This window comes from Emydura macquarii, unplaced genomic scaffold (assembly GCF_026122565.2).
Source record: "Emydura macquarii macquarii isolate MOO-44397 ecotype Brisbane River unplaced genomic scaffold, CSIRO-AGI_Emac_v2 contig_383, whole genome shotgun sequence".
Classification (NCBI taxonomy): domain Eukaryota; kingdom Metazoa; phylum Chordata; order Testudines; family Chelidae; genus Emydura; species Emydura macquarii.
The window spans coordinates 2,925,177-2,936,601 of NW_027130520.1; the positions used below are offsets into that span (position 1 = coordinate 2,925,177).

At 45.2% G+C, this 11,425-nt stretch overlaps 1 protein-coding gene across 1 annotated transcript in view; it reads left to right on the forward strand.

Annotated features, from left to right (window-relative positions):
- INTS8 (integrator complex subunit 8) overlaps positions 1-11,156 on the forward strand; it is a 73,668-nt gene extending 62,512 nt beyond the window's left edge. The window contains exons 23-27 of the mRNA XM_067536729.1: positions 9,177-9,227; positions 10,151-10,224; positions 10,294-10,358; positions 10,767-10,810; positions 11,017-11,156. Of these exons, the coding sequence (XP_067392830.1) occupies positions 9,177-9,227; positions 10,151-10,224; positions 10,294-10,358; positions 10,767-10,810; positions 11,017-11,133 (351 nt within the window). The 3' untranslated portion in view covers positions 11,134-11,156. The remainder of the gene's footprint in view (positions 1-9,176; positions 9,228-10,150; positions 10,225-10,293; positions 10,359-10,766; positions 10,811-11,016) is intronic.
- The last annotated feature ends 269 nt before the right edge of the window (positions 11,157-11,425 follow it).

An 11,425-nucleotide genomic window follows, 5' to 3' on the forward strand; every position in this document is an offset into this window, starting at 1 on the left:
GACTCCCTGCAGCTCACAGCCTGGAGGCTCTCGGGCTGACGGAGGGAGAGAGAGCCTGCTCGGGGCAGGTCCAGCAAGTCCTGCTGGGCAGCAGGAAACCTTCTACACAGGTCGTGTATCGGGCTAAGTGGAAATGGTTTACCTGTTAGGCGGAGTCCCAGGGCATTCCACCCAGCCTTTCGCCTTGGCAGGCGATCCTGGAGTACCTGCTCCAGCTAAAGCTCCAGGGTCTGGCACTGGCCTTGCTGAAGGTTCACCTGGCGGCCATTTCGGACTTCCATCAGCCGCTAGAGGGGAGATCCCTGTTCTCCCATCCCATGTTGGTCAGGTTCCTCAAGGGGGTGGAGAGGCTTTATCCGCAGGTCCATGACCCAGTGCCTCTCTGGTATCTCAACCTGGTCCTCTCTAGACTCACGGGGCCCCTTTTGGATCCCGTGACTTCATGCCCTCTGCTCATGCTTTCATGGAAGGTAGCCCTCCAGGTGGCCATTACCTCAGGTAGGAGGGTCGCCGAGATTAGGTCCTTGACCTCGGAGCCCCCTTATTCTATAAGGATAAGGTGCAGTTGAGGCCGCACCCAGCCTTCCTGCCCACAGTGGTTTCCCAATTTAATTGTAACCAAGATAAATCTCTCTCTGTGTTTTCCCAAACCGCATGGTTTGGAAGAGGAACGGAGATGGCATTCGTCGGACGTGAGACAAGCCCTGGCGTACTACATCTAGGACGAAGCCGCTCCGGAAATCGACGCAGCTCTTTGTCGCAGTGGCGGACCGGATGAAAGGATCACCTGTGTCTGCCCAGCACATCTCCGCGTGGATCACATCCTGCATCAAGTGCTGCTATGAGCAGGCGAATGTACCCCTCCCGGGTATCATCACAGCTCACTCAACCAGAACTTAGGCCTCCTCTGCGGCCTTCCTGGAGAGAATGCCCTTGCAGAACATCTGCAGAGCCGCCACCTGGTTGTCGGTGCATACCTTCATTTCCCACTACGCCATTGTGCAGCAGGCAAGAGGGGACGTTGGATTTGGCAGAGCCATGCTGAGGGCAGCTCACCAGTAACTCCTACCCACCTCCAGTGTATTGCTTATTAATCACCTATATTGGAATGGATATGAGCAATCACTTGAAGGAGAAAACAAGGTTACTTACCAGTAACTGTTGTTCTTCGAGATGTGTTGCTCATATCCATTCCACACCCACCCTCCGTCCCCACTGCCGGAGTTTGCAGAAAAAAGGGCCTGAGGGGGCGTGGGGCTGCAAGTGCCTCATGTGCCACGGCATGAGTGCGGCACTCCAGGGGGTACCAGAGCCAGCCCTACGGGTACTGCTAAGGGGAAAAAAGTTCCGGGAACCGTGCACGCTGGTGTGCACTCACCTGTATTGGAATGGATATGAGCAAAACATCTCAAAGAACAACAGTTACTGGTAAGTAACCCTGGTTTTTTTTTTATGATAGAAAATTGTGAATGACATACTAGATGGAGTTTTTACTCTGGATTTGTGTCAAGCTGCACATGGATGGAATTCAGATGCCTAAGATGCCCATTTAGTGTGATTTTCAAAAGTGCCTAAACCTAAAAGCTTAGGTGCCTAAACTGTTTAGACACTTTTGAAATCCGATTGGGTGTGTATCTGTATTTTTAGTTATATGAGTGCTTTTGAAAATCTGGCCCCCCCATCCTTCATGTTTTTAGAATTAGATCTCATCTTCCCCCTTTGGTTTTTATTCACTGTAAAGACTGAAAATAATATACTAAATGCGGTACATTACTTTGACTTATTTTTAAAGATGGAGTTCAAAAGCTAAACATGGTGTTCCTCCTGATTCTGACATAATTAAAAAAGCAGCACCCTTTTTAACTCATTCAAAATATTGATGCAGCATATATTTTAAAAAATTATTTTAATAGCTTATAGTAAGTTTAGGCTTTAGCATAGTTGACAGTAATAGAATTATTTTAAAAATTTAATTAAACTAAAAATAAAATCTGATTCAAGTAAAAGCTCTATTTTTTGAAGACATGAATTTTTATCCACCCTGGCTTCCATGGTGTACTCTAGAACACTTTTTATCAACGACCAGTCCGTGAGCTGGCGCTGCTCCCTGAGATCTCCCTTACACAGTTTTGGAAGGTAGCAAGCTGGTCCCTCGTATCCAAAAAACTGAGAGAAACTGCTCTAGAAGATGAGCCAGAAATTCTTGTGTCAGAATTTGGCACACACTCTTGTTATGGAGAAGGATCTTTAGTCTGCAGACTATTGTCATGTAATGTTCTTTTGAAATTAAGTCACTATATCTGACTTAGATCTGGTCTTCCTGTTTCTCTGTCTTGTTCATCTGAAAACCATTGTAATGTTTATGGTCAGTATGTTCATAGGAATGTTGGGCACCATGTGTCAGTTGCTGTAAACAGTAGATTAGTGTTTTGCTATGACCACTGGAGGTAAAAGAACAGCTTCTCCCCCTCCCCTTTCTTGTAGGGAGGCCTAGAAGCCAGCTGGGTTCAAGAGGTTTTTGGGGCATAACCAAGTATAATTTTAATTATAGATGGGAGGTGAAGAGAGGTGATGATGGCTGGACCATAATAAATGTTTAAAGACTATACCCCCCTGCTTTCCATTGGTATTAGGTCTGCATACCTCTTAAGGCATAACTCATCCCTGAGCCAGGGATCTCATTCTTTAAGGACTCAAGGAGCCTAGCACGCTTTGGGGTGCTATAAAACAAATAATCAAGGTATGGCAGGTAGATGTGTCTTGCTGAAAAATACTAGTTCTTTGAGTGCTTGCTCATGTTGATTCCAAACTAGGTGTGTGTGCGCCACATGCGTAGTCCTCTGGAAAGTTTTCCCCCAGAGTACCCATAGGGTCGGCTGTGGAGCCCTCTGGAGTTGCACCTCCATAGCGCTCTATATAGGGCCCTGCCGACCATTCCCTCCTCAGTTCCTTCTTACCGCCCGTGACGGTCGCTGGAACAACCAGTTTCTCTTGCTTAACAAATTATTCCCCCTTCTTATCGCTTCTCATTAATTATCTGTAAATAGTTAAGTAGTTAAATTTTAGTGTAGTTAGGATAGCGTTCCCAATTAGTGGGTAGTTTAGTTCTGCCCACCCCATACCAGGGTTGGGGCATGCCTGGCTTCAAGTCGTGCAGGTTCTGCAAGAAGCCTATGCCCAGAGATGACCCCACTCCTCCTGCCTGAAGTGTTTGGGAGAGTTGCACTTGCGGGACAAGTGCAAGTTCTGTCAAAGTTTCTGTCCAAGGACCCAGAAAAAGAGAAGCCAAAGGCTCAAATTTTGAATAATGGAGGAAGCTCTTCGCCCTGTGGACACTTCTGGGGAGCAAGCTGGCAAGTCGGCCTTAGTGCGGAGTGCTCCGGTGTTGGTAAGGGAAGGGCTGCAGTTGAAGGACTCTGCTAAGGAGCTGCAGCACTGACACACTTCCCTGGCACCGAAGACCACGGCATGGGGGACTCAGCGGCACTGTTCCCATTCCCTGGTGCCGCATAAGAAGAGGTCAGATAGAGGGCGTTCACAGACATCAAGATCGTCGGGAAAGGAAGTGGGCAGAGTGAGACCCGTGCCGGGCCACTTGAGCCCGGACCCTCAAGGCGTGGTACTGTTGACTCTGGCCCCGAGATGGGGTTCGTTGTAGCCACACACATGCGTCGTCTAGGCTATTCTGTCTTCCCTTGCCTGGACAACTGGCTGCTTGTCGAGTGCTCCTGCCAAACCCTCCTCTTTGCCACCCACATTCTCTGTGCTCTCTTTGATTCTCTTTGCATTTGTATCAATGGGAAAAAATTGGTCCTCCTACCTGTGCAGACCATTGCCTTCTGTTGCTGTACGAGCCTTCCTTCTGATGGACTGCTTTGCCACCTTCACAACCCTAATTGTGGACCTGCACCACAAGCCCTGGACCACTGTCCACCACTCACTCTCTCCCTTCTTGGCCACATGGCAGCGTGTACCTCGATGACACCGCACACTCACCTCCACATGTGTTGCTTGCAACTCTGGCTTCTCTCAGTCTACTGACCAAACACAGATAGGCTAAACAACAAAGACCAGATCCTATGGCAGGTATTGACATCCTTTACCTAGTGGATCGACCCTTCTAAGGTCAAGATGGGTGACCCCTTCATCCCTCCCACTCCATGAGCTGCTATAAAAACAGATGCTTCCCTTGCAGATTGGGGAGCTCATCTGGACTGTCACACAGCACAAGGTGTGTGGACACCTCAAGAGGTCAGGATGCACATCAGCATCCTAGAATTGAGGGCAGCCTGCCTTGCCTGCCAGAGATTCCTCCCCCTTATCAGAACCAAGCACATCCACTTACTCTGACAACATTGCAGCAGTGGTTTACGTCAACAAACGGAGCTGCCAGGTCTCCCTCCCTTTGTTCAACATGTATCCACCTGTGGAACTGCTGCATCAAACAACAGGTCACGATGTAAGCCACGTTCTTCCCTGGCAGACTCACTCAGCAGGGCACTCTATATGAACTATGAATAGCAATTGAACAACACCATACTCCAATGCCTCTTCCACGAGTGGGGCACCCCACATTGGGACATTTTCGCCACCTGCAAGAACCGCAAACTTCCCCTCTTACTGTTCCAGAGAAGCAGCGGGAGAACACTCAGAAGGTGATGCCTTTCTACATCATACCAAATAGACTGAAAGTGAAAAATCCCTTATGATTGACATATTATACAGACTATGGTGAGAGATTGTGTCACACACTCAAAAAAACTATGGAACCACCTGATCAGCATTCTGTACAGCAAACAGGAGAAGATCAAGAAAGAACTCTCAATGTTGGATAAACTCATGAAAAGCCAAACTTCCACAGAAACTTCCACGTGGTTGATCTTTACAAAAACAAGACGGGCTGTTTATAACACTCACTTTGCTTCTCTACAGAGGAAAACGGACTCTAAACTATCAAAGCTCCTACATGCCACAAGGGACCACAACTGTGATACCCTTAACTCATCCAACAATTTTGTAAATCTATCCAGCTATACACTTAACCCAGCAGATGAGTCCATCTTATCTTGGGGACTCTCTTTCTGCCCCACCACCCCCACACACATGATACAGTTCTCCGGTGACCTGGAGATGGTGAAAGTAGGGTTCCAACTCAAGGAATATTTCCACCACACAACTGAACAATACACTAACCCACAGATACCTTCCTGCCAACGCTACAAGAAGAAGAATTCTGCATGGACTCCTCCTGATGGTCGAAACAACAGACTAGACTTTTACATAGAGTGTTTCTGCTGATGTGCACAAGCTGAGATTATAGACAAGCAACGTTGCTTGCCCAATAACCTCAGCCATGCAGAACGCAACGCCATCTACAGCCTCAATAACAACTCTGACATTATAATCAGAGGCAGACAAAGGAGGTGCCATAGTCATCATGAATAGGTTGGATTTCGAACAGGAGGCTGCCAGACAACTTTCCAACACCACATTCTACAAGCCACTACCGTCCAATCCCACTGAAGATTACCAAAAGAAACTACAACATCTACTTAAGAAACTCCCTAAGGAAACAAAGGAACAAATCTACACAGACACACCCCCTGAGTCCCGACCAGGGTTATTCTATCTGCTACCCAGGATCCACAAACCTCGGAATCCTGGACACCCCATCATCTCAGGCATTGGCACTCTCACAGCAGGACTGTCAGGCTATGTAGACTCTCTCCTCAGGCCCTATGCCACTAGCACTCTTAGCTATCTTTGTGATACCACTGACTTCCTGAGAAAACTACAATCCATCGGTGATCTCCCAGAAAACACCATGCTAGCCACTATGGATGCAGAAGCTCTCTACACCAACATTCCACACAAAGATGGACTACAAGCATCAGGAACATTTTTCCCTGATGATGATATGGCACACCTGGTAGCTGAACTTTTTGACTTTGTCCTGACCCACATCTACTTCAGATTTGGAGGCAATCTATACCTTCAAGTCAGTGGGACAGCTGTGGGCACCCGCATGGCCCTACAGTATGCCAACATTTTTATAGCTGACTTAGAACACCGCTTCCTCAAAACTCATCCCCAAGCACCTCTTCTTTATCTATGCTACATTGATGACATTTTCATCATTGGACCCATGGGAAAGAGTCCCTCGAAGAATTCCACTTGGATTTCAGTAATTTCCACCTCACCGTCAACCTCAGCCTGGACCAGTCCATACAAGAAATCCACTTCCTGAACACTACAATACAAATAAAGGATGGTCACATTAATACCACCCTATACCAAAAACCAACTGACCACAATACATATCTTCATGCCTCCAGCTTCCACCCTGGACACATTACATGATCCATTGTCTACAGCCAAGCCCTAAGATACAACCTGATTTGTTCCGATCCCTCAGACAGAGACAAACACCTACAGGATCTCCATAAAAAACTACAATACCCACCTGGAGAGGTGAAGAAACAAATTGACAGAGCCAGACGGGTACCCAAAGTCACCTACTACAGGACAGACCCAACAAAGAAAACAACAGAACACTACTGGCCATCACCTACAGCCCCCAGCTAAAATCTTTTCAATACATCATTAAGGATCTACAACCTATCCTAGCAGATGACCCCTCACACACTCAAGCCATGGGAGGCAGACCTATCGTTGCTTACAGACAGCTCCCCAACCTGAAGGAAATACTCACCAGCAACTGTACACCATATAACAAGAACGCTAACCCAGGAACCTATCCCTGCAACAAACCCCGTTGTCAACTCTGCCCACACATCGACTCTAGTGACAACATCACAGGTCCTAACCACATCAGCCACACCATAAGGAGCTCATTCACCTGCACATCTACTAATGTAATATATGCCGTCATGTACCAGCAATGCCCCTCTGCCATGTACATTGGCCAAACCAGACTGTCACTACGCAAAAGAATAAATGGACACAATCAGACATAAAAAATGGTAACATCCATAAACCAGTCCGAGAGCACTTCAATCTCCCAGGACACTTCGTAGCTGACTTGAAAGTTGCCATACTTCTACAGAAAAACTTCAAAAACAGACTTCAGCAAGAAACTGCAGAACTGGAACTCGTATGCAAACTTGACACAATCAAACTGGGTCTGAATAGGGACTTGGAATGGTTATCTCATTACAAGAAATAATTGTCACTGTTCACACATTCTCACCTTCTAATCAATGGGCTTCATCCATTCTAACTGAATGGACTTCGTTTACACCTACCCTCCCCATTGTTGATTCTTATCCTTGGATGTATATATATACACCTCCTATCTGATTTCTGTTTCATGCATCTGACGAAGTGGGTTGCAGCCCACGAACGCTTATGCCTGCAGAAATGTGTTAGTCTTTAAAGTGCTACAGGACTCTCGTTGTTTTTCCCCCTCTACTATGCGTTTCCCTTCCCACAAGTCTTCTGCAAGATTTGTCAGGAACGAGCAAAGGGAATGCACATAGCCCCATTTTGGCTATGCCCGTGCTGTTTTCTTGGACCTCTGAACCTGTCTGCTTGCACTCCACTCCACCCTTGCACATAGCCAGATCTCCTCATGCAAGACCAGGACTGTCTCTGGCATCCCAGTCCCAGCCCTCTTCACCTCATAGCTTGGTTTTTGGACAGAACTCAAGAATAGACAGGGCAGTGAATGTATCCTTCACTACAGTGCAATGTATCCTTATACAAAGCAGAAGAGCATCCACCAGAGCCTGCTACCAAGCAAAATGGAAGTGCTTCACCTCCTAGGTGCACAGCCTCCGGTATCCACTCATGATGATACCCATACATATTGTCCTGGACTATTTTCTTGAACTCTAGACTTTGGGCCTAGCCCTCAGCTCCATATGGCTCTACCTGGCAGTGCTCAGTATCTTCCTCCCCCCAATAGATGGCACATACGTATTCACACATCCTACTATAGTCTGCTTCCTAAAGGGCATGCTCCACCTCTTCCCAACATTCAAAAAACCCACACCCTCATAGGACCTTAATCTTGCTCTCACGAAACCATCCTTCGAACTGATGGCAACTTCCTCTCTTTGACATCTCTCCATGATGCTAATCTTCTTAGTGGCCATTACCTTAAATAGATAGCTCAGTGAACTAGAGGCCATGATGTCTGAACCCCCCTACATCATATTCCACAAGGATAGTGTCCTTGCATCTACACCCTAAATTCCTTCCTAAGGTGGTGTCCGAGTTCCATCTTAATCAGTGTACGCACCTCCCAGTTTTCTTCCCTGTGCCTCCACTGCAGACCGACTGTTCCACTTCCTCAATGTCCGACATGCACTGACGTTCTATCTGCAGTGAATGCACAACATCTGCGCCTCACCACGACTCTTTGTAGCAATTGCCAAATGATGCAAGGGCCATGCCCTTTCCTTGCAGTGCAGTTTTAAATGGTTCTCTGTGTGCTTCCATGAATGCTACATGTTCAGCACTGTTAGGCCCCCTGATGTCATGACTGCATATTCTACGCAGGCTCAAGCAGCCATGTCTGTCTTCCTCAACAATGTCTCCTGTCAATGTGATGCTCGATACACACCTTCATCTCGTATTATGCCGAGCTCTACTACCGCCAGCACATTTGATCACATCCTCACATCCACCTTTATGCTGCTCACTACTTATCCATATTTGGAATCCATATAGAGACCATTACTTGAAGAGGAGGAGGTCAATTACCTGTAACTGGAGGTTCTTTAGAGATGTGTGGTTCCTATTTGGATTTCAATACCTGCCCTCCATCCCCCTCTGCTCCAGACCAGAATATGCAGGGGTAAGCGGGCCCTGAAGAGGTGTCAACCCACCTGGCCTATTATAACCTCAGATTGGAGCACAAGGCAACTCACGATGCATGCAGGTCAGCGGACACTGCTATGAAATCTTTGGTGCATGGTGTGCATGTGCACCCATGTTTGGGGACTCCAGATAGTGACCACACACCTTGAAGAACCTGCAGTTACAGGTAAGAGGTAACCCCCTCAGCTTTGTTCTTCATCTTTAATTAAAAGAATGTCTGTACATTTACTTACCGTTTGTTGAATGGGTCAGATAAGTTGCTAACAATGTACTTAATGTACACCAGTATTTTGGAAGCTGTTGTAATTGTCTTATGAATTTATGCTCTACAGGTGATAAAACGAATGATAAAATGCTGTTCTTTGCTCAACTGCCACACCCAGGTAAGAGTGTATTCAGGTGCCAGTTTAAATAAAGGACTGTTTTTAAAGAACACTCAATTTTAGTTTAAGTCCAAACTCTCTCTTTAAAAGAACAAACAGACAAAATAAGTGATTCAGGTTTCCTCAGAGGCCCTCCTTTGCCCCTCCCTAAAAAACTCACACACACTCCTCAAAGCTATGCCTCATCTGGCATCTGGGGAAATGTAATGGGATGTGCAGTATGGGGGCATATCCTTGCTGGGGTGGAGTCTCTGCTCAACCTAATAACCACCCAGGGCAGTCTTGTCCAGTTTACACATCAGTAGGCTGAGCAGGAATTTAAACAGGGCTACCCTGAAAGGTATCTGAATCCCTCTTGCTGAAAGAAAAGGAACTGTCATCTAGAAAGAACCCACCCCCAGACTCTGCCCTCTAGAAAAGTTGCAGTTTGGTCTTTGCAGAGGTGGTTAATCCTATGTCACCCTCCTGTGGGGGGGGAAGGGGAGGAGGAGGAAGAAGAGTTCCTTTTACCCTTCCCAGAAATTGCACTACTTGGAAGCATTTTTTTAAAAATCTACACCTGATCAGTCTCTCTCTTGGAGCTGCACCAAGCTATCAGTGGAGGTGGAAGAGAAGACTGAAAATAGGGCATTATAGCAGGTCTTGACTGATCTTTCCCTCCTGCATGGTGTACTGTAAGATGCAAGACTGGATCAGGCCCTTACTTGAAGCAGAACTTTTCCAGCCACTTCATGAAGCTTAATTTAGTATCCTTGCCTCTATTTTGATTCATTCTGCAAACGTTAAGTTTAGACCACTGAGAAAGCCATTTACTGTGAAAACTGGATGGAATTATTGAATCTGCCATGGTGTAGAGAAGCATTTGTCCAATATTTTAGCAAGAAAAGCTTTATAGAAATAGTTACATTCCTTTCTCCCTACAGGTAGCCATTTTATGTCAGTTCCTCAGGGAAATAGACTATAAAACAGCATTTAAGGCACTGCAGGAACAAAACAGGTAAACCTATTTAAGTTTAAAATTAAAGTTCTGTACATATTCCATGAGTTAATTGATTTTCTCTTTCAGCCATGATGCTATGGATTCTTATTATGACTACATCTGGGATATTACCATTTTGGAATATTTGACATGTATCCTTTCATCAGAAATAGTTCAGCAAAAGCAGCTGGTATGGTCATGTTGAAAACTGAGGCTTTTTTATAAGTATAGTGACAGTTGAGTTGCAGCTCAGATGCATCCTACACAACTTAGATGTAAATAGGTGTAGTAGTCATGACTTGCTCTGATGGGGTTGAAAGGAGGAGCCTCTATACTACTGCTTGCTGGAAGAGCATGTATAAAGCTTTTAACCTGATTGGAATTTGGGTAGAGAAGTAGTGTTATTCCTGCTGAGCAAGTCATAGAATTGGATATAAACTAAGTAGTTTTATTCCTTAGGAAATACTATACAAAGTGAGCTGTGCTTTAAAATGCAAGACTACTTGTACTGTAGCTATATTACATATACATGTGTACTTCATTTCTTGACTCTGGTTCAGATTTGCATCATAAGAGAGGAGAGACAGACAAGAGACAAATAGCAGTAAGTTAAACCGGGAGAGGGTGAGGGGGCTTTGTTAGCTTTGAATTCCCATTTTGTTTAGTCCTCTGCTACCCACTGTATGTAACTCTGGAATAAGCATTAACTTTTTATAAAGTAAAATACAGTTGCTCTGTTGACTGAAGCAGAAAGTGTAACTAAACCTTATTGTTCACTTGTATTAGCAAAATTTTTTTTTATACTTCAAGATTAAAGCTATTGGCCAGACAGAGCTGAATGCTAGTAATCCAGAGGAAGTATTGCAACTTGCTGCACAGAGACGAAAAAAGAAGTTTCTTCAAGCAATGGCAAAACTTTACTTTTAGACTAATGAAGGATTCCTATAAATGCTGATGTAAAGTGGAGAATATTTCAACACTTTATTTAACTCCCATGTTAAGAGTATTTGAAGTTTTATATAACATATTTACAAACACTGTGTGGTATTTTTCTTTAGAAATAAATGAAATAATTACAATAAAATCCCTTATCTTACAAAACTGTACAGAAGATCTAGTTCAATTTTTTTAAACAATTTGAAGCAATGAGTTCAAGCTTCAGCTGAGCTAAATGAGTAGAGATGTTGAGTTTAATACAGTTGATTAAGAATATGTGCAT